Genomic DNA, 23399 nt, shown 5'->3' with positions numbered 1-23399 from the left:
TGTGTGGAGGAGGCTGGTGGGCTCAGGCAGAAGCAGGAAGCAGAGAGAGGAAGTACAGGAAGAGGTCAGAGTGAGATCCGGCCCCCAGGACACCCCTCCCCCACCCCGTGTTCTACTTCCTGCACCGGGGCCCTGCCCGCTACTTCTGTCTCCTCTCAAACTGTTGTCCCTATCAGTTTCATCACCTTGGGTCCCAAACCCCGCTGATGGTGTTCTGGAGGGCTTCAAAATATCCAGCCGCACCTTCCGGAAACCTCTCTCTCCCCAGGGGTTTCTTTGGGAAGTAGGCAGACCGCTCACTGCCCTCACAAGAAACCACACCCTCTCCCTCCCTCTGCTCCCTGGACGCTGGAGACAACCTGACTACTGGACTACTGCTAGACCGTACATTAACGATGGCCGCATCCAGCCTGGCCGAGGAAGTCTTTAAGGATGGACACCGTGCTTTGGCTGTTGAGACTGAAGACTTTCTCTTCAGGCCCTCGCTAGACCATTCTCATTCGACAGTAGTAAATCTCTCCCCTGGAAGAGGAGTTCATCTTGGTGCCCTTCTCCTAAACCCATGTCTCCTAGTGTTCCTCTCTGTAAGACAATCTTCCTCAGGCCGAGCGCCAAAGATCTGCCAGAGGTTGGCAGCCCTTTGTCCACTGAATCTGGGACTTGCATCAGAACGTTCCAAGCAGACCTAGTGTTAGTAGATAAGGCGGCTCTTAAGTTATCTCCCAGCTTTAAAGAGAAATCACAGCATCTAAAAAATCATTTATTATTTATTTACAGCTGTTCTGAGCATCCAGCCCCAAGACAGCACTAGACAAAATGCTCTGCCACTAAGCTGCATCCAGCCCATGTTTATGGCAATTTTGATTGACACGGAATATCTACCTCACTTAGATGATGATGGTCAGATAGCCTCAAGTCTAACTGGTGTTTGACAGCTCACAGAGAGGTATCACTGTGTTCTCTCTCATCTGACTCCCCCAGACATGCTTCCTGCTGGTATCAGAGGGTTCATCAGCTTAGAGAAAGTAGACCTGTCTCCTGTCTGGGGGCACTGAGTGGGCAGGGGGTTCTGGCTCAGGAGGGAGTGCGGGGAGCATGGGCTTCGGCCCTCGCACTTGGTTCCGTAACCTTTTATGAGTCTCAGAGTACATTCAGAGTGACAGTTGTCAAGTCCACTGTACAGGGTTGCAGTGGGGACTCCAGGGAAACGATCTGTGGAGTACAGAGCAGGACCCTGGCTAAGTGAGTGCTGGGACCCCCTCCCCCGGCACAGTGTGGGGGGATGCTTGAGTGAAGTTCATCTTGATCGTTAGGGGCTGGAGAGATGGCTCTGCAGGTAACAGTGTTTGCTGCTCTTACAGAGATAACACGTTTGGACCTAGAACCCAAATCAGGCAGTTTAACTGCCTTACAATTCCAGCTCCTGGGGATTTGCTGCCCTCTTCTGGCCTTCACAGGCACTGCACTCATATTTGCACATACCCACACAGTTATACACACACACACACACACACAATTTTTGTAAAAATTAAAATTATTTAATTTTATGTATAAGAGTGTTTTGCCTGTGTGTATGTATGTGTACTGCATGTGTGCCTGGTGCCTGAGGAGGTCAGAAGAGGGCTTGAGATACCCTAGAACTGGAGTAATGTATGATGGATCGCCATAAACCACAATATGGGCGCTGGCACCTAACCTCAGATCCTCGTGAGAAAGTGTTCTTTACTGCTGATCCATCTCTCTCCAGGCCCCCACATGATTTTAATAAAATAGAAGAAAACTCGTTCTTTTAAATCTAGGTTATCTGGGGCTTTTAAGATGCTCTTAGATCAATAGATCTCATTCTGGGTTTGTCTATGAGGGCAGCTCCTGAGACAAGCCCAGAGGGGTCCCTAATACTCGGAAAGCGTGTTCTCTGGGGCTCCCATGAGCTTCTGGTGACTGAGAAAGGACTCAACTCTGGGAGAAGCACCTCGAGGGTCTGCACAGCTGTGTCCAACAGTCAGCCACCCCAGCGGCTGCTTAGGGCCAACCGTCCTCTGGGTGTTACAAAACCAAGGTCACTGAGGCTGCTCAGGTGCATCAGGCTGGAAGAGGTCTGACCTCTGCTCAGAACGAGGCTCCAGGAGACCTGCACAGCAATAATCAGCCCCGAATGCTGAGTAGAGGAGAGGGGGCAAAGGTCAGCCAGCCGGACCCCCGTGCAGCATCCTGGCAAGGCTGCGGCTTCTGTCTTCTCCACAAACGGGGTCCTCCGAGACAGCAGGAGAGGCCCTGTGTGTACTTAGCACTCCCCGGTCTTGTTAGTCGCTTTTCTTTCTTTTTATATAATGAGGCAGCTTCATAAATTACTTAAAAAATATTTACTCTTCAATACTTATGTATAATTTTATTTCAACAAACAAGAAATTAAACAGTCATTTGCTTTTCCTAATCTCTCTGCTGTTCTTTCTTCCCTTGCTAGGCAGCCCGATATTCTAATAATTCAGGCACAACTGTCTGGCCAGCTGTCTCTTTGCAGACGTTTCCTTCCTTAATTTAAAGGAGTACCCTTCTGGTTTCAATCCTGGCACACAGAGCACCATGTGTCGGGGCTGGGGATGTCCTGAGCATCAGCTCAGTTATTACACTCTTCCTCTTCTGAGCTTTGTGGCGAGTTGCTTTTATTTAGTTGCTATTATTTAGAAGGGACACCTTTAACCCAGATCAGCACACACCATCTCAATCCCTCTGGCTGCTGTATCCACTTTGCAGTCAAGCAAAGCAACATTACAGCCATCTTCTCCCTCCACGCACTCAGAACAACCTTCTGAGGCTGCCTACACCCACTCATAGATGGGGAGACAGAGGCTCAGGAAGGGCAGAATTCAGCGGTGGCCCACAGGCTTGCGGGTGGCCTTGGAGCTGCTCTCTTGACCTTTGTCCAGACTCTGCAGAGAACAATCTTTACACAGTCTCTACCTGTTTGTGCTGGCCCTCCCCCCATCTGCTGGCGTTGAGGATTGGGGACAAAGCCCTATTAGCAAAAGAAATCTGTAGTTGGTGAGGAACTGGCTCTGCCTTCCAGTCCTGGGTGAGTCCCAGGTTGGCCTTGCTCTCTCCCTGGGTGATGGCTGGCAGGTGGCAGCATCTCTCTGGGGGTAAAAGATTCCCTCTTATTCAGCAGCCCATAAAGGCTGATCAGGTTGCAGAGGGTGGGACTTGCTCCGTGTTCAATCCTTGTCGATCGGAATCACTGTTCCTTACTTTGGGATGGGACTTGCTAGGATGGAGACACAGTCATGGGCTGATGTGCAGGTGGCAGGGAGAACTTGAAGACAGAGAATATGGTGCTAACGGCTGAGGTCAGATGGGTGAAAGGTAGGTACAGGAATTAGAAAGGATGGTGGAGGGCAGGCAGGAAGCGAACCAGAAGTCCAGACACTCCTAACACACTCAGCACATACGAACACGCCCACGGCACACTTACACTATGCCCACACTTGGCCCCGCCCTCCATACCTACACGCTGTGCGTCCCTCTTGATGGCCTCCTGGTCATGCCAGTCCTTCAGCCGGTGTTCAGCTCCCAGGAAAAATGTCTTCTTTTCTGGACTGTGTAATTCCTTAAAAAGGAGAGAGAGAGAAAGAAAAAAGAAGAAACCATGAAAAGAAAGAAAAAGGAAATACTGGCAGTAACAACAGCCCAGAGACTACTCTGCTTCAAGAGACACTATCTCCTGTCTAGCCCTCAGCATCTTTCCTGAGTGCTGACCATGTGTGCCTGTTAGATGGGCCGAGGCTGGGGGACACAGAAGCTCAGCGCGGCCCCTTGGGAAGTCGCCACGCAGAAGAGGAAGAAAGATAGGCATAGTCATTCTATCCAGGGGACAAAGTGCCAAGTGTGCTGTGGCCCAACAGGAAGGTTTGTGACGAAGCCCTCACAGGCAAAGCAAACTGCTTTCCACACTGGAGGAAGAAAACGAGGCTGGGGGTGGTGGTGAGTCCCTGGAATCCTGATGCCCAGGAGGCAGAGGCAGGAAGACCACGAGTTCTAGGCCAACCTGGTCTATACAGTGAGACACTGTCACAGGTCAAAACGAGACAAAAATAAGCAGAAGCTAAGGGGCGCAACTCAATAGTGGGTGCCTGCTTAGCCTTCTCGAGGCCTTGGGTTTGGTCCTCAGCACTCCAAAGGAACGATCAAGAAATACGTGACACTGACGCTGGTTTGAGTAACATAATTATTCTTCTAAAGATGTATTTATTTTGGACTATGTATCTATCTGTGTATGTATGCGGAGGGGCATATCTGTGGAGGCCGGAAGAGGGCAGCGGATCCCCTGCAGCTGGAGTTACCAGCAGTTGTGAGCTCTCAGACGCAGGTGTTAGGAACTGAATGTAGGTACTGTGCGAAGACCAGGGCACACTCTTAACCACTAAGCCATCTATGTAGCCCCAATATATTTAATTAAATCCAATCCACCTTCTCTAAACCATTTGCACGGACATGCAGTCAATATAACATGTAATTGTGGCATTTTGCTCTTTTTGGACTAAGACTTTGCACGCCTCCTGGCTTCATGTCAGTTCTAACCCCTTTCCAGTGCTTGGGAGCTGCAGGTGGCTGAGTAATGGCTACACCAGGACAGAGCCTTAGAAATGAGAGTCAGGGGCTGGGATGACAGATTCCTGCTTTCACAAGAGTCCTGGGAACTCAAAGCCAGGTTCTCACACTTGTACAGCAAGTGCTGGGCCCACTGAGCTCCAAGAACACAACTTTTAAGTAACACTGATGATGTAATATTATGTAAAAAAAGCACCCCAAGACTTCGACCCGGAGGTACTCAGATGTTTCTGTAACACTGAACACCCAGGGGTGTGTCTCTGAAGGTTGAGATCATTTTCTTTGTTTGTAATCATTTTCTGATACTTTTCCTTCCCCCAGCTTCCAGAACATTCCCTTGCCACAGGCAATGAATGCAAAGAGCAGGAACACTTGAGGACATGAGCTAGTTGGGGGGCCTGGTGGAATGGACTGGAATTCCCTAAATGCATGTTGATGTGCTCAGACTGACTGTGTCTGGGACCCTCGTGCTCCATCACGGTACCAGAGGTCCCACACGCCACCCACTCACTCACACAAATGGAATTTTAATCTTTGCTTAATCACCCTTTAGCGAGTCTGGCACCCTTTGACAAGAGAAATAGCGGAGCAAAGCCAATTCCAATCTGCTGGAGACAAAAGATTGGTCTGAGCACACACTTCAATCCCATGGCTGCAGACTTGGCAGGGCCTGTCAATGCACACACACGCATGCACTCACACACGCACGCACGCACACAGGCAGGCAGGCAGACAAGATAGACATACACAGACACACACACACACACACACACACACACACACACAGCCAGAGTAGAACTTATCTAGCCAAATGAATAAAGCTGTTTTTATAAAAGGTGTGGTGCTGTGATGAGAACTACCCCCATAGGCTCACACATTTGAATGGTTGGTCACCACTTAGTGAAACTGTCTTGGAGGTGTGGACTAGTGCAGTCTTGTTGGAAGAGGTGTGTCACTGGTAGTGGGCTTTGACATTTCAAAACCCCATGCCAGGCCCAGTGTCTCTGCCTACTGTCTGAGGATCAGGATGTAAGCGCTCAGCCACTACTCCACAGCCATGTTTGCTACCATGATGATCATGGACTTGCTCTCTGAAACTGAAAGTAAGCCTCCAGTTAAATGCTCTCTTCTGTAAGAGTTGCCTTGGTCATGGTGTCTCTTCATAGCAATAGAAGGGGATCTGGACAGTTGTAGGTTGAAATTCTCTATGAATTTTAAGGCCAAACACTGAGTAATTTTCATTCACCCATATAACAAGGGCCTACTTTGTCCAAGGAATTTTAGGAAAGGCAAAATGTGATGGGTAACCTTGGGGTCAACTTGGTTGGGTCTAGCATCACCCAAGAGGGCATTAACCAGAGAGGTTTAACCAAGGAAGCAAAGTACACCCTAAGTGTAGACGGTACCATCCCTTTGGTCCACGGTCCCAGACCCAACAAAAGGAGAATGAACGGAGGGCCATCTCTCTCCGCTTCCTGACTATGGACCTAATGTGACAGTGTCTCACACTCAGATCCTACCACCAGGGCATCCCTGACAGGATAGACTGTAACTTTAATATAAACCCTTCATGGGGCTGGAGAGGGCAGCATGGTGGCTGAGAACATTGGCTGTCCTTCAAACGGACTTGGGTTTTGTCGCCAGAACCTACACGGCAGCTCACAAGCATCTGCAACTCTAGTTCCAGGGGATCTGATGCTCTCTTCTGGCTGCCAGAGGCACTAGGGAAATGCAGGGCACGCAGACTGCATGCAAACAGATGCCCACTCACATCAAACAGAACGAAACAAAACAAACCATCTCCCTTCTGTAATTTGCTTTGGATGAGGTTGCCATAGCAATGAGGAAAGTAGTTAATACATATAGTTAAATAAGATGGTCCCTGGGTTCAATAAATAGCATAGGAAAAGACACATATCACTAACGTGTATTGCCTTAAAGGAGGTACAGATAAAATCTCTAGGTATGTAGAAGAGGTTCTCACCAGGATTCCTACAGAAGAGTCTTTGGGAGGGGTGTGGGCTTACCACCCTGACCCTAGCTGCCTGGAAGCCAGTCTTCCACTAGCAGCCTTCAGATGAAGATGTAGAACACTCAGCTCTGCCTGCACCATGCTGGCCTACATGCTGCCAAGCCTCCACCTTGATGATAATGGACTGAACCTCTAAACCTGTAAGCTACCCACAATTAAATGTTGCCTATGAGTTGCCTGGGTCATGATGTCTGTTCGCAGCAGTAAAACCCTAACTAAGACATTGCCTGTCTCCCCAAACTGTTAACTCCAGAAAAATATTTTCACTGACGGCTGAGTGGACAGATATGCCTCCCCTCTTTTTATTTTCTGGATGGACAGAAGGTCACACAGGGATTAGACAGGCCTAACACAGTCACAAGGACATAATACCACGAAGGGCTTAACTTTATCCTCTGATCAAATGGCTTCAGGTCAGTTTAATGGGCTGCAAAATTCTAAAGAGAGAGAGGGCTCACCTGACCCTAAAGTGATTTCTGAAAGCTTCCCCGGGCTTTGAACTCTCATACCTGCCATATTCATTGCCAGTCAGTGTCCCTGTCTGTATTCCTAGCCCTGAGGCCGGCAGCAGAGGTTCTGCCTGTTTTTTCTTTGGGGCTGCTTTCATTTTCATGGAAGTAGCAGACATTTTAGCTCACAAGCAAATACACCCAGTCACACACCTTCCAGGCTTTTCAGTGAGGGGAAAAACTCCTATTTTCTTGATTTGTTCCAATCCGGTCGTAACTGAGACAAGCTTCTTCTGCTGAGAAGCCTTTGTAGCAGGGAGCCTAAGGGGAGCTGGAAGAGCTGTTTCTCTCATTCCTCTGTCCACATCCATGAGGAGGGTCTACAGATACCATCCCGTGTCTGTCTAGGTCGCTACAGTTTGGCCAGGGCATTAGCAGACAAATCAGTTTGAAAAATGCTTAAGTACGGACAGAAACGCATCCGAAACTAGCTAGTTTAAAGTGTCATGGGAGACAGGGATGATGTGGAAAAGTCAATTTAATTCCTAAATACTAGCAACGAAACATTGGGAACTGAACTATCCCTTACAACAGTGCCAACAGATCAAACACTTACGGGACAAACTGAACAAAACAGCCATGACAGGCACCGAAAGCTACAAGTGGGTGTTCGAGGAGACAGAGCAAGATTGTTAGACCAGGACACAGGTGGCATCAGCATCTGCAAAGCCTTGATGTCAAGATGTCCATTCTCCCAGAGGTGGGGCCCCAACATGTGGGAGGTGTAGGCAGGAAGATCATGAGATTCAGAGCAGCCTGGGGGGGGGGCGCATAGTGAGACCTAGCTGCAAACAAAACAAAACAAAACCGTGCTGGTCCTTAAAGGATTGATCTATAGGCAACACAGTCATGTCAAAAACATGATACAGGACAAAGGCAAAGGACACATATACACTTTTCAAGGTTTGGTCCATGGCTACAGTGAACAAGAGAATGTGGTCCTTAAATGAGGACAGACAAATGAATAATGAGGTCATGCATAAAACAAACATATGAACACCCCCCTCCCCAGAGTGCACACATACACCCATGTATATATGCACACACATGCTTGGTCATACATGTACACACATGCACATACATGTACACACTCACACACATACATGTGCATACAAACTTATTGAATAAATTCTGAACATAAAGTGCTAAGGGAATTGAATAGAAAAACTTTCCAACAGGGGGTGCTGGAATGATTACATCTGACACACCAAAAATGAACACAAACTTTTCTTCCAGCATGGTGCTGCTCTCTGCAATCCCAGCACTTGGGGAGCTGAGGCAGGAGGATGGTGAGTGCAGGAGAATAGAATGCAGGCTAGCATGGGCTACAGGAAGAATGAATCACAGACAGACAGACTAGCAAAGCTCAACACACGAAAGGAGCCTGGGTCATGGCACCAAACAGAAGAAAGAAGTATGTGGGATACATCCTAGTGACTTGGGATTACTTAGGCAAATCTTACTTCCTTTCTGTTTTCATATGAGTGTGTGAGTCCACATGTGTTACATCCACAAGCCTTACATTCATGCCCACCTGCACACATCCGCACACACAGTAAAGAAAGGCTGTTTGAAGCCCCACAGAAAGTTGCCTAGCTTTTAAAATTTAATACAGCATTTCAAAATTTTGCCTGAATAAAAGTCTCCCCTATCCCACTCACCCCCGGCCACCAAGAAGTGATTAATGTAGCCAGGGAGGAGTCTCGGGACCTCATTTTTTTTGCTAATAATTACAGGGTTCAGGAGAAAGAACACAGCACGGCTCCTCTCCACACAACCCACAACAGGGTTTTTGATTCCAATTTGTTTCTTCAAAGCATTTTGATGCTGACTGTGGTGGCCAGTGCCTGTAATCCCAGGGAGGGTGGTAAGTGTGAGGCCCAGCCAGGGATACACGTAGAGACTTTATCTTAGAGAAGCAAAACACAACAAAAACCACCACCAAGGAAAAGTTTGTAGACATGAAACCACTGTGCTCAATCTCGGTAACTTGGCAGGAGGGAAATGAAGTTTATGGTAACAACTTTGGAAGCACCTATATCTGTCTCTTTAACCATCCATCCACCCATTGATCCATCTTCACTCCATTGATCCGTCTACACATTCGGCTACCTCCTGCTTCTGCTGCCGTGGGCCACCCTCTTAAACTGTGAGCCCAGAATCAAACCTCCCTTAAGTTGCTGTATAGCATGTATTTTGTCATGGTAACGAAAAGGCAAATGTCCTAGGCTAGCAGACGGACAGCCAATCCCCAAAGAGGTGCAAGATCCCTGGTGGGAGGAGCAGGGCTTCCTGCTACATGTGGATGACCACAGATGCACACTGGAGCCCAAGGTGGGAGAAACTACCCACTGGTCTGTGGACCTGTGAGCAAGATTTAGTGGCTACATGAAATCCCTGCACATGGGGGTTAGTTTATAACAAAGTACACAGTCTCTGGGGGCGGAGGGCAATGCAATGATTTAAGAGGTTCGTATCAATTTGTCCCTTGCATGTTGGGGTGTCAAAATCCAAAGTATTTGAGCCTTGGCCTCCCAACTCTCCCAGACACTCCCGAGACAGTGTTTCTCTATGTAACAGCCTTGGCTGTCCTGGTACTTACTCTGTAGACCAGGCTGGCCCCAAACTCATAGAGATCCCTCTGCCTCTGTCTTCCTAGTGCTGGGATTGAAGGCAGGTGCTATCACACCCGACTCAACTTACTTCTTGAACATCCAAATTATGCCTCCCTTGCACAGCCTGTTCAGAGCCCGTGGCCTCCATGAAGCCTCCTTCTGCGCAGCTGCACCTAAAAACAGATTCACTGGGCCCTGAGTGCTCTAGTCTCTCTTTGGAAGTTAGGGCACAGTCGTAAGTCACGGCTGTTTGCAGACATGTTGTTCCCTCCTGCTGGACACCACACAGTGCTTTCGAACTGTCTGTGAAGAAGAGCGACTTCGTTTGCGTTTCTGAGTCGTTGAGAGGTGAAACCAAAGTTCTAAGAGTGAGCAAGCAGCTTTTACAATCCTGGCCTAAGCATGAATGGGTCCGGTGCACATGTATGCTCTTGTGCACGCTTGCACCCCCCCACACACACATACTGGGGGGGTGAGAAAGACAGAGAAAGACAGAGAGAGACAGAGACAGACACACAGACAGACAGACAGACAGACAGACAGACACACACACACACACACACACACACACACACACACACACACACACACACACGGCTTCACAGCTTCCCTCCTGTGGTTGCAGTGAGTTCCAGGGCCAAAGTCACATAATCCCACACAAATCCCTGGGTGCTCCCTCCATCTGGCAGCAGAAGAGGAAGTCAAGGGGATTTGGAGTGAAGATCAATTTGCCTTGGAGCTGTAGGCTCTGAAGATCAAGGGGACTATGTATAGATGGCCCAAGGAGCAGAAAACAGTTCTATCGGAGAGCCTGGAATGAAGTAGGGGTTTCAATCCTACATTCACAAGGACTCAATTCTGCCACCAACTTGAAATAGTCGGGGTCAGACCCTTACTTCAGTTCTTCTTAATTGGCTCCCTGTGATCATAGTTCCTGTTAGACTTCCTGGCACTTAAGAGCCCCTGCTGGCTGACACCTTGACTTTGATCTCCTGAGAAAACCCAGGCAATCCCACTCAGAGGCCAGACCTGCAGAGTCCCCAGCTTTAAAACGTGGGATGTCTTGTTACATGGCGATGGAAAACAACTACACCTCTTAATGACATTTTGTTTTCTGCTTTACTTTTCCAAACTGGCTGCTAACAAAATCTTTCACCTTTAGTTTTCTTCTGGAACCTTCTACAAGCCCACCAAGCGATGGGCTCTTGGCTCCTTCCTTTTAAACATGAGCAGATCCTGTGAATGTCCCAGCCAATAGGATTTCACGGGACAGATGCCTTATCTGTGTACCAAGTGTGTTCCAGGTGCCTGTGGAGGCCAGCAGAGATCAGAATTCAACTCAAATTCAACAGTTAGACCGTTGTGAGCCAAGATATGGATCTTGGGAATCAAACCCAGGTCCTCTGGAAGAGCAGCCAGTGTTCTGAGCCACCTCTCCACCTCCAAGCCACCAAGTTGTAGAGCAGAATGTTGAGTACAAACGCTAAGATGAAGCAAGTGTGTGCCTGCACCACACCAAGTTCAACATGGAACCCTGATCCACAGCTGTTTGACAGCAGCCCCACCACCTGTGCACATGGTTGTCATGGCAACACCAGAAGCTTCCTCCTCAGTCCCTGCATCCATCTCATGAGCTTGAGGTGTCTGCAGGTCACCCTTTGGGAAGCAGTGCTAAAACACCTCTGGGCCACACCCATCCTTCTTACTTGGCTCCATGTGGTCACAGTTCCTGTTAGACTTCCTGGATAAAAGAGGGCCCCGATGAACATTTACAAAATGTGCACACTGCCCAGAGATCTGAGAGAGCTGAGGCTGGAAGTTCAGCTTTGCTCGCTTTACAGATGGGCAGGCATGGGTACCAAGAGGTGGCAAAGGCACGTTCAGGGTCAGTCTCTGTATTCGTTTCTTTGTCTTTTTATTTTTTTGTATTAGTTTCCTTACTGTTGCTTACGCTCCAACAAAAACAGCTTAAGGGAAGAGGGCCTATTTTGGCTCACAGTTCCTGAGGCTGGGAAGGCAGACCGGCAAGAGCAAGAGGCTGGCTGCTTACACTGCATCTCAGGAACCAGCAGGAAGTGGTATGAAGACCTTAAAAACCTCACTCCCACTGGTGCATTTTCTCTAGTAAGTCTATATCTCCAACTTTCCCAAGCGGCACCATGGTAGACCCAATGTCCAGATACAGGAGCCTGCGAGGGACATTTTACCTAACACTGAGTCATGGAAGGAGTAAGCCCAGAGTTAGGATGCCGACACAAACTTCCAGAATGCCTTTAAGTGGAGGGGAGGTTGGCCGAGTGTGAGAGAAAGCACACAGAGAAGGCAAGAGTCTGACTGTGTGGGGTACCGGCAACCCAGTCCCGGCCCATGGTTACCGGGTGGAAGCCAGAAAGCTGGAAATCTCAGAGGTCTGGATAAGCAAACACATCTGTGGGTAGATTCTGTCCAGCAATCCAATGAGCAAATCCTCAGCCAAGACAACACCTCTTAGGTACACAGATGAAATGAAATCCCGGGAGGTGGCAATTTTACTAAGAGTATACCAAGAAAGACGCAGCAAGGATGGTCGTCGGAGTCCCCTAAGCATCTTAGGATGGTGACGAGGATACCAGTAACAAAAAATGACCAGTGATACTTATTGAACATCACGAGTACAGTCCTGTTCAATGGTCCCAGGAAGCAGGGGCTCGTTTCCTCTTTCACACACTCTAAGCATCTTGCTGGGATCATGGTGTGCACAGGCTGTGAAGTCTGTGACCACATGCACATTGTGACAACGTGAAGGGTTTTTTTTTTTTTTTTTTTCCTACTGCTCTTCCCCACTTTACTGTCCTGGTAGGATCCTGCCTATCGAAGCTTCTGTCTGGGATGGCTGTTAAGGCATCTTCTTAATATTTCTCTATCATTGATTTAATTAATTAATTGTGCCTCTCCATGCATGCAAGGGTATGTGTATGTGCGCAGGTGTGTGTGTGTGTGTGTGTGTGTGTGTGTGTGTATGTGCATGCAGGCGTGGAACTCAGGCCTGCATGGTGGCACAAGCCGTTCCCTGCCGAGTCCTCTTGGCAGCCCCTTCTCTATCGCTTTGTATTCGTGAACCTTTCCTATCAATAATGCCCAAAACTCTAACAAGGAGCAACTTCAGGGACTTGGAACTGGCTTTGGCTCACAGTGTGAGGGTACAGTCTACCATGTGGCTTGAAGCTGTGGTGGCGGCGGGAGTAAGACGCTGCTTGCCACGTGTGGGTGGGATCCGGAATAGAGATTGGGACAAGACATGGCGCCAGAATATAAACTCCCTAGCAAAACACTTCCTCCAACCAGGCTCCCACCTCCCAGTGGTTTCTCCATCTCCTAAGACAGCACTCCTGACTGGCAGCCATATTCAAACACACGACACCGTCGGGGGGGGGGGTGGGCACTTGATATACACACCACAGCATCAACTCACAAGCCTAAGAGAAGTCACCCCAAAGTGACCTGTTTCTCCACATTCCAAGATTCTGGGTGACATTCAACTGGTACCAACTACCAATTCCTGCAAGGACGGGAGGTCTGTGGCTACTGGGGGTAGTGGTAGCTGGGGGTGGGGGGTGTAGACTGCAGCCAGTCCTCAGGGCTGGAGCACGGCGGCTTTCATAATGAGTGCCAGGCAGGCGCAGAGTTGAAGAGGCAAATAGGCCTAAAAGAAATAGCTGCTATCGCTGTTTCTAGCGGTGCCGTAGGTGCATGGGGGATGCTGAGGGCAGGAGGTGGGATGGGGTGGGCCAGTCAAAGGGGCTTCCTCTCTGTTACACGTTAATTAGGCTTTCTCGTAAGATTATACAGAACGTGTTTTGCTGATTTAAAAGAAAGCTGGAAAACCAATGGACTGATCCAAACCCTTCATTGCATTTTCCCCCCAAAAGCCAAACCCTGTAATTCGATTTACAATCATAGAAATAACAGAGAAAATGTGAAAGAGGCAAGAAAGAAAGAGTCAAAAAAGCACCCAGTAGAAAATAAGTTTCTCCATGCCTAAGCCCCCAGTCTCGTGCCCTAGAAATGACCCTCGTCTTGTGGATGCTTCCAGAATAGATAGTGAGGAATCAGACCCAGAGCATGGCTCCAGAGAGCACTCAGCCAGGCCCCGTGTCTTCCCACTGGACTTTTATGTTTCTGTTCTTTCTCTCTACCTTTCTACTATGCTGAAGTCACTGTTGTTTCCAGAGATCACCATTACAGACCAGCAGCTGCAGCACCACAGCCCGAGCCCCCAGCACAGCCCTCGAAACGATTTCTGTCAGCCCCACTCATGGAACGGAGGGCCTCGTGTGTGCCCTGTCTGTGAGACCCTGTGCCCTGTGGGCTGTTCCATGGTGGGGAAGTGACTAGAATTAGTCTCTCCACACTCTCAGCATCAGCACTGGCCCAGCTCAAGTCCAAATCGAGCCTGTGTAAAATTCCCGGCACATGGTCTCAACCAAAGAGTAACCACCCCTCGAGGATGACACCTTTGTACCTCCTGATCTTGGAGAGCAGCTTCCTGCAGCCTGGTCACTTCTCTCTGTAGAACTGACATATTTGCCCTTCTCCTGTCTGTTCCCCACCCAGGCCTCCTGTGACTTCATTGTTTCTCTTGGTTTCCTCACCTTTCTGCTGCCTCAAATTCGGAAGATGAGGCGGGTAGCTTTCTCCCCTACCACGGTTAGCACTTGTGGGGCTCTCTATGCAGCAGGATTTGTGTGGGGGCGGGGAGGGGCAAGCCTGAGGGTGGAACTGCTGTTGTGTTACCCTCCGTGATTCAGAGAGCGGGAGATGGGGTTGGAAGGGATAATGAGAGAGGAAAACGGAGCCTGTTAACCCAAGGCTTAGGGAAATTTGCTCACGGCCCCCAGCAGTTGCTGTTGTTGTTTCGTACACAGCACACCAACATACTGCAGTTCCAAAAGAGATGCCCCCAAACAACCAACCTCAGGGACTCCTCCTGATGCCCCCTCCATTATCTGACAGCCCACCAAGCTCCTTCCCGAGGCATTGGATGTAGACTCAGCTCCAGAGAAGGCCAAAGATCTGCAAAGAGAGGGATCTTACTTTTGTTGCAGGGGAGGGGGTGGCTGGGGAGGGGCTTAAGCCGCTGCCGATTACGTCCTGTTTAGTGTAGTCAGACTGGTGTGATGGAACACACAGCCCTTGATCTCCCAGCACAAGTGAGTAAGTCCAGAGGTATCTGACTGGTCATTAAAAAAACCAAAATCCACTGGTATAAAGTCTTCAGTGCTTCGAGGAGTCTGGCACAGGTAGACACACACTGGGGAGGGGTCACATGGCACTGGGAGTGAGGAAGGGGGATGGGCACTTTTTTTCTGGGAAACATTCACTTGCCAAGAGTTCTCCACTGGCATCCACAAGGCAGAAACATGCTGGCAGTCAGAGCTCAATTAAAAGCTGGATTCTTTGGTCCGTTCAAGAGCGGGGCCTGGAGAAGCAGCTATCTGTCGTGCAGAGACTCCACTTCTTCCCATTTTCCACACTTGGAAATAATCGGGGGGGGGGGGGAGGTGAGTGCGTTCCCCCACACACGCTCTCTTTTTCATTTTTCATGTGCATATGTGTGTTCTATTATGTGTCTATGTTCAAGTGTGTGTGGGGGGAGGGGCTGAGGTTAATGTCTAGAATCTTCCTTAATTGCTCTCACCCTATGCTTTGAGGCAGGGTTTAGTTTTTAGTCAGAGAGTTCCCTGGTGTGGTTAGTCTAGTCTCACTGGCCAGCTTGTTCCGGCGATCTCATCTCAGTCTCAGAATTATAGACAGGTCTGTAACTGCATATCCCAAGCCCCAGAATTATACCATGCCTACCTAGCATTTAAAGCGACTCTGGGGATCTGAATTTGGGCCCTCTTGCTTGTGTGTGAGCGCTTTAAAGACTAGGCTACCCACCAGGTCCTGCAGAGGGCTCCTTCGCTAAGAGACATTCTGGTGGCTGACTGAAGTCCCCATTTAACCGAAGTTATTGTTTCTAAGGCTCTCCTCTTCTGGGGTGCCTTTTGGTCTCCTGAGGGGATCCCAGGTGACCATATATGTGTAGACAATGAGCCATATTTCTGAAATACATTATCACTCAAAGGATAAATATCGATGTGCTATTCTACTTCTTGCCAGAAAACACAGAAAGACAGGCAGACGGGGCCACACGCTTTTCACCTGGACTTGGAAAACTTACGTAGCAGAGTCAGCAAATGTCCAAGACTTTTGTTAAACCATTCAGCCAAGCCCATGTTTCTTCAGCTCTGTTCCTCATCCTTTCTACCGTGACCACTACAGGTCCCCGTGATCTGGTGAGATGGCTCAGCGGTTAAGAGCCCTGACTACCCTCCCAGAGGTCCTGAGTTCAATTCTCAGCAACCACATGGCGGCTCACAACCATCTGTAATGCGATCTGATGCCCTCTTTTAGTGTGTCTAAACAGAGGGGCAGTGTACTCATGTACACACACACACACACACACACACACACACACACACACACATGCACACACACAGAGAGACAGACAGACAAACAGACAGAGAGACAGAGAGGTGCGCCAGCAAATGTCCATGATCACAGAAGTGGCTGTCATAAACCATCCTTGGGCGTGGTCTACCTGGGAAGCTAGAGGTCTCACATCGTTGGGCTGAGGAGGTGGGATGCAATCACGTTTGCTTCTGCCTCTGAGAAGGGCCCGAGTCTTCAAAGATGCACTCTGGAAGCTCAGCCCCAAGGTGGTGCTTGTGTAGCGTGATGCTGAGTGTGGTTAAGCCAACCCCTGGCTACTCAGCCACCAACTAGAGAACGCTGGTGTGCACAGGGACACAGACTACACATTCCTAGCTTTGAGACTCCTCACAGGGAACCGAGTTGAAGGCAGGACCAGAAGGGTGGAGGATGGAAACATCTATCGGGTAGCAGTAGGGTTTTAGGAAACTCCAGTGTGAGCAGGGAGACAACATGGATTCATTACCTGTGGTCGTCCAGGGATGACAAAGTCAGATGCCTACAAGGCTCCCTGACTTTGGAGTTGTCTGGTCTTGGCCAGAATCCCAGGCTGACTGAGAGGTTCAGGAGCTCAGCTGGGTCGGGTGATCTGGGCACCCTATACCTGTCTCAGAGCCTGACTTCTCTCCTCAGTCAAACTTTCCCTGTCAGACAAAGTTCACCTGTCATCTGGGTGCTGGGAACCAAACCCGGGTCCCCTGGAAACGCAGTGAGTGCTCTTAATTGCTGAGCCATCTCTCCAGCCCTATTGTCTGTGCTTTTAAAGTGGCACATGTATAAAATCCAGGAAGAGAAAAAAGGCTGGGATGTACAAACATTCCCAGAACAGAACAATAGAACCAGCATTTATTGAACTTAATACTTTTAAAAGCTCCTTTAAAAATCTTCCATGGCTTCCCAGGGCTCTTAAATGAAGTCCAATGCTTTACTAGGCTTAGAAAGTTCTGAAGGGCCCGGCCTCTGCCCACCTCCCTTTGGGTCATACAGCTCTAGAGACTTTCTTATGTCTCTCAAATACACTTTGATCTCTCCTACTGGGAAGCCTCTGCACAAGCCATTTTCTCTGCCACAGATACCAGTCACATCTGTCCCCGTTCCAAGTCCACACTACACCTCAGATGTCAGTTCCTCAGGGAAATCTTCCCCAACTTCTCAGTGTAGGCTGCTCCCTGCATAGCTTGATCTTTTCCTCAAAGTCACCCTACATCAGAAAGTGGGCTTACATCTGTATGACTGCTTAAGGGATATGCAAGGAATCACACACTTCAGCAAGGTGGCGGCAGCGTCTGCTCTGGTTCACAATCACACTCCACTGACCATACTTAGTAACATACCGGGCATGCCAGCTCAATCAACTAAACGGATGAATGGTTGGCTTCACGCACTGATCCTTGGACTCTCTTCTCAGTGCATCAGTCCACTTTACACTCAAAACCAGCCCAAGAGGAGGATAAAAGTATTGCCAAGGTCTTAGATGGAAGCTAATACATTTTACTGGAGACACTGGGTTGGTGGCATTTACCTAATCCCAGCACTAAGGAGACAGAGGCAGGATAATTTCTATGAGTTTCAAGGTCATATGTGGCAAATTCCAGGCTGGTCAGGGGTACATAGTGAAACCCTGTCTCAAAAACAAGATAAACAGTGTAAAATAATTTGTTTAGTGCTACAGACATAGTGTAATTTGAACCCAGGTCTGCATGACTACAGGCTTCCAATTTTTAAAGACTGAATTTGTTTACGGGGCTGGAGAGATGGCTCAGCAGTTATAGCACTGGCTGCTCTTCCAGAGGTCCCCAGTTCAGTTCCCAGAAACCATATGGTGGCTCACAACCATCTGTAACGGGATCTGGTACCCTCTTCTGGCATGCAGGCATACATGCAGATAGAGCACTCACATACATGCATACATATGTACATTCATACACACACTTAAAAGTTGTCTTAAAATTACATTTCACTCTCTCTTTCCCTCTCCCACTCTCCCTCCCTCCTCTCCGTGTATTTGTGGTGGAACACTGAATTCAGATAGCCAGTCTGAACCATCTTACAGTTCTCAACTCTACTCGGCTGAACTCAATCCCCAGCCCAGCAGCTTGCTCTCCTTGCTTTAGCGAACAGACTTAACAGGAGTGTGACCCTCGAGGAGAGGCTTTCCTCCACATGCCTGGTTCCGGGTCTCAGGAATGGACATCACACACCCTTGACAGCATTTTCTGAGCAATTCTCATTAAGTTCTCCAGAACTCTGCCCGCCCCCTCCTATCCCTTTTGGGGGGCTCTTGAGACTGAGGCTAGAGCGCATCTCAAAAGTCACACGAGAAAGATGAAGTGCAGATTTCTGGTTTCATGGTGACGTTTTTCTGCAAGCTGTCTTGTGAGAGGGTGTCTTGCTAAGGCAGACACTTGGGAGGACTCCCGATATTTGGAAAGACTGTAAGAAGCCCAGAGACCATGAACGATGCTCTGGCACTGGTTTGTCTTGCAGAGTTTTGCCGGGCTTCGCTGATCTTCATTTGTTGTGGCTTCATAGAGATAAAGAACTTCTCATGGTGTTCCAGCTGCTTCTTGCTGTTTCTGCAGACCTGTGTGTGCCCTTTTGCCGGGGACTTGTGGTTTCTTCTGGATTGAACTGCTGCTACTGCTACTGATTCATGTTTGGTGTTTGCTGATTGTTTTGGACTGGACCACTGCTATCCTGACAGTGAAGACTGGAATCACCCCAAAGAACCACTTCTAAACAGGTCCACATCTCCTTCTCCTTTTAACCATCTTCCTCCCCCACCTTTAGTCTGTGGGCTAGAAGAGAAGCTGAAGAGCTTAAGAAGCCTTATTAAGAAGCCATCTTATGACTGGAAAAATATAAGCTTACAGAAGGAACTATGAGGAGATCCAACAGAGAGAGTTCAGAGCTTATCTGTTATCTCACTTAATATAACCAACAGAAACCCAACCCAGGAATAGGGGAATGGTTCAGCCGTTGTGAATTCTCGCTGATCTTCCAGAGGACCCAGGTTCAGTTCCCAGGTAACAAGGCTCACAGCTGCCTGTACCTCTAGCTCCAGGACATAGACACAGGCACAGATACACACAGACACAGTTTTTAAAAAAGATTTCTTTATTTATTATAGATAAGTACACCGTAGTTGTCTTCAGATACACCAGAAGAGGGCATCAGATCTTATTACAGATGGTTGTGAGCCACCAAGTGGTTTCTGGGAATTGAACTCAGGACCTTTGAAAGAGCAGCAAGTGCTCTTAACCTCTGAGCCATCTCTCCAGCCCCACTCACAATTTAAAAAAAAATAATATCTTAAAAAAAAATAACAGCTCCAACTCTGAAATTATATATCAACACGATTCCCTGGATAGATTTTTATTTATAGAATTTAACACTTTCTTATTAGCTTTATGAGCCTAAAGAGATCCTAAACTACAACTGAAATGTGCACCTGTTGATCTAACCTGTGCTATTGTCTTCCCTCAAATTATGTACACCATCTGTGGCTCCTTAGTAGCCATCCACTCTGGGAAAGGTCCTCTTGTAAGCGGTCAAGTGCCTGAACACTGTGTGGTGAGCCTCACTAGCCCAAATTTCAGAAGTCCAGAGTTTGTCTGGCTCAGGGCTTTGATGACAGGGTCTGCCACTTGTATCATCGCCGCGTGAGACACTGACCTTGCTAACAACCACAGGGGCCACAAACCTGACACCCAAGCCACCATGCTAATGGGAATTCCTTGACTCCATGCAAAAAATGTTAACCCCATGCTTTGTAAACCCATCTCTTGTAAAAGAACAGCCTACCTATAAAAACTGCTTTTGACATCCCCGGGATGATCTTTAGGGGAAAGAAGTAGAAGTCGCCTGCCTGTCTATTTCTGAAGCCAGCTAACTCTTTTAGAAAAACAAATCCAGTCACCAAAGGCTAGCTCCAAAGGGTGCTCAACTTCTTGAGGGGCGCTGTGGATCTTCAACAAGGTGCAAGGATCTGGAAAAGCTGGTGACACTCCATGCTCTAGACCGATGGACTAACCTGAAGCATCTTAGAGAGGGGGAATTCTGAGAGATGATACTTTATCAGCTAGCAATGGAGGAGGGACCAAGACACAAGACAACCTGACGGGAACATACAGAAACCAACGCCGGAGCCAAGAACCCTACCCATGGGTCTGACTCTTGGATGAGAGTGGAGGAGGTAATTCTCTGCAAGCCATGAGTCCTAAGACACACAGAGAATCTAAGATTCTGATAAAAGCAGAGATGCTAGACATGGTGGGGCTTCAGCGTGACTCCCAGCACTTGGCAGCTGGAGGCCGGAGGGTCAGGAGTTCAAGTTCATCCCTTGCTACCTAGTGAGTTCAAGACCAGCCTGGGCCTCAACAGACTCTCTCCTCTGTGCCAAGTAAAATAAACACACAAAATAAACACAATAAAAAGGAAAGAGACTCTAGCTGCCCCATTTCCTATGGTGCTGTGTGTTCTGACTTCCACCACACTGGGTGAGGGTAAGAAAACACACGAGCCATCTAGCTGGATTCCTTTAGTACTCCACGGACATATCACTGTCCCCAGAGGAGACAGCTCAGACCAGGAACATGTTCCAAGCTTTCAAAAGAAGGTGGCCAGGGCTGCGACGCTTTGCTTTAATGCTTATTTCGGGCCTTACTTTTCACTTGAGAATTTGGATGTTGCAATTTCACATTAACACAACAGCCATGTGTCTCTTGTCCAAATGGGGTGAGGAAGCCTGATGCTCTCAGGAGCGCAACATGAACTTTCTCCATGAAAGCCTAGGCCGGGCACGGGACTCATGGGGTTCAGCAACTCGAGATTAGTATAAGATTCTAATGTTCACAGTGGACCAGGAGGCAGAGGTCTACAGAGAAACAAAAAGCTAGCTTTCCATGTGTGTGTGTGTGTGTGTGTGTGTGTGTGTGTGTGTGTGTGTGTGTGTGTGTGTGTGGTGTACCCGCATGTGCATGAGGGAGCACTCAGGCACATGTGTTTACAAGGATAACCCTCAACTTTATTTTCCTCAGCTGTCAATTATGTGGCCAGGAAGAAGCACAAAGGGAAAAATAAAAATTCCCTCCAGGAAACAGAGAGGCAGGCACAGAGGACTTGCCTGTAATCCTTACTTCCTGTAATTGCATGTGGAATTTACGATTAACTCAAAGTAACGAGACAATGTGATTAAGGAGAGCTCCCCTAACTCCACTGCCTCGTGTCACCACGGAGACCGGCTTTGTGTTCTTCTGTGCTATCCTGTCTCCATGTGTGACTGAAACCCGAAGACCTTAACTAGAGGTCCAGAGGCATCTCTTCACCTACCAGTTATCAAGAGAAGCTCTCTGTTATCAAAGAGACTCTGGAAGTCTCGTCAGAGCCTATTGCACCCTAACACATGGGCGCATCTTGTCCCCTCCTGCTGGGGAGTTCATTTGCTCTCTGTTTTCCACTATGTAAGTTTTGGCATGGGGCAGGGGGATGGCTCTGTGGATAAAGCACTTGCTGCACATGTGTAAGGAACAGAACTCAGTTCCCCGGCGTGCACATAAAAAGCCTAGTGAGCATGCCTGGTGGCCCTTCTGTAATTCCCGTGCTGGGGACGTGGGGACAGAATTCCCAGGTGGGCTAGCTGGCCAGACCAGCCAACTTAGTGAGCTCCAGCTTCAGCTGCCCCAATAAATTGAAGGGGGCCAGCGAGCTGGCTCGGTGGGTTAGGGTGCTTGCTGCCGAACCTGACTTTATCTTTGCGTTCTACCCAGTAAAAGGACGGATCCAACTCCCACAAACTCTCTCCTCTGTCCTCCACAGGTACCACATAATGGCATGCACACACACACACACACACAGACACACACTAAATACATGTAAGCCATGGCTGAAATAAAGAGTGGCTGAGGAAAATGCCCGCCACTGACCTTTGACCTCCACATACAAGTGCTATTAACTGCTGAGACATCTCTGCAGCTGCTGGACCCGACTTCTCTGAAGAAAGGCCAGGCTCTGCTCTGAGAAGGCTACAGCTCAGGAAACAGACACAGACCATTGCTACTGGGGGTCAACACGGATCCAAACCCTGCGCCAATGAAGGTGTACACTGTGAATTTAGAATCGAAACACTGTATACTCATGACAAGTCTGCACATCCAAAGAACAGCCTCTGCCCAGTGTTAAAATGGCTGTTGCCATCAAAGGTTTTGAAAATACTCCCAGTCACACTGCCCAGGTGGCAGGCCTCGTCAACGCGCAGGGAACAAGAAGCCCAGAGGACCCCTCTAACCCTGTTTTTGTTTTGTTTTAGCCAGGGTCTAATATGTCTCAGGCCACCCTCAAATTCACTATGTAGCCAAGTATATCCCCGAATTTCTCATCTTCCTGTTGGTATCTCCTGAGTGACAAGATTATGAATAGACAGCACCGTGCCTGGTTTTATATGGGGGCTAAGGGACTGGATCCAGGGCCTTGTGCCTGCTGGGCAAGTGCTCTACTAATCTAGCCACAGCCTCAGCCCCCAGGTCTGATATTCGGGTGATTAATTCTCCGATTATTCTAGCAGACATCTGGCCAGATTCTTCATGAATGTAGATTGCTTGGAAACTTGGGGATTATTCTTTCTTTTTTATTTAGGGCACAAGGGCACAAAACTAGGGACCCATCCCACAAGGTTCTACATACCCTCAAGAACAAACACAGCAAGGAGAGAAACACATAGACCAGGAAAGTCTTTGGCTAGAACGGGGTCAGAGAGGGGGCCGTGACTTGGGATGGGCGTGCCTTCAGCTGCCCACTGGAGGTCAGACGAAAAGTCCCCTCTGGTGGTTGGCACAGTGGCCCGATAGACTGGGCTGTGAGTTTCAGACTTTTCCTAGGAACAGCTGCGTGGGGGGGGGGGGCGGCCCTGCTCTGAGACAGAATTCACTGCCCTGGGGAAGGCAGAAACAATGGTCCATTTATCCCTGTCTTAGACAGAGACTCAAGATGGGTGACAGCCAAGAGCCCTCTGACTTTTTTTCCTGTCCCTCGGCATTCTAAAAATCCCAACTCAGTGACTTGTGAAAATAGAACCTGTTAGCCCATCATGTCCAATCATATCAACAGAAATGCACCGTCACCAAGCAC

At 48.6% G+C, this 23399-nt stretch overlaps 1 protein-coding gene across 2 annotated transcripts in view; it reads right to left on the bottom strand.

Annotated features, from left to right (window-relative positions):
- The window catches only part of GALNT10 (polypeptide N-acetylgalactosaminyltransferase 10), a 139154-nt gene that overhangs the window by 62614 nt on the left and 53141 nt on the right, over positions 1 to 23399 (bottom strand). The window contains exon 2 of one of the 2 annotated variants that reach the window (XM_080922995.1): positions 3502 to 3604. In XM_080922995.1, the coding sequence (XP_080779121.1) occupies positions 3502 to 3604 (103 nt within the window). Of the gene's footprint in view, positions 1 to 3501; positions 3605 to 23399 lie in introns of those variants that run through there. The other variant, XM_080922996.1, reaches the window with a different exon arrangement.

Source organism: Micromys minutus (assembly GCF_963924665.1).
Source record: "Micromys minutus genome assembly, chromosome: 10".
NCBI lineage: Eukaryota > Metazoa > Chordata > Mammalia > Rodentia > Muridae > Micromys > Micromys minutus.
This window is presented reverse-complemented; position numbering and strand designations above follow the sequence as displayed.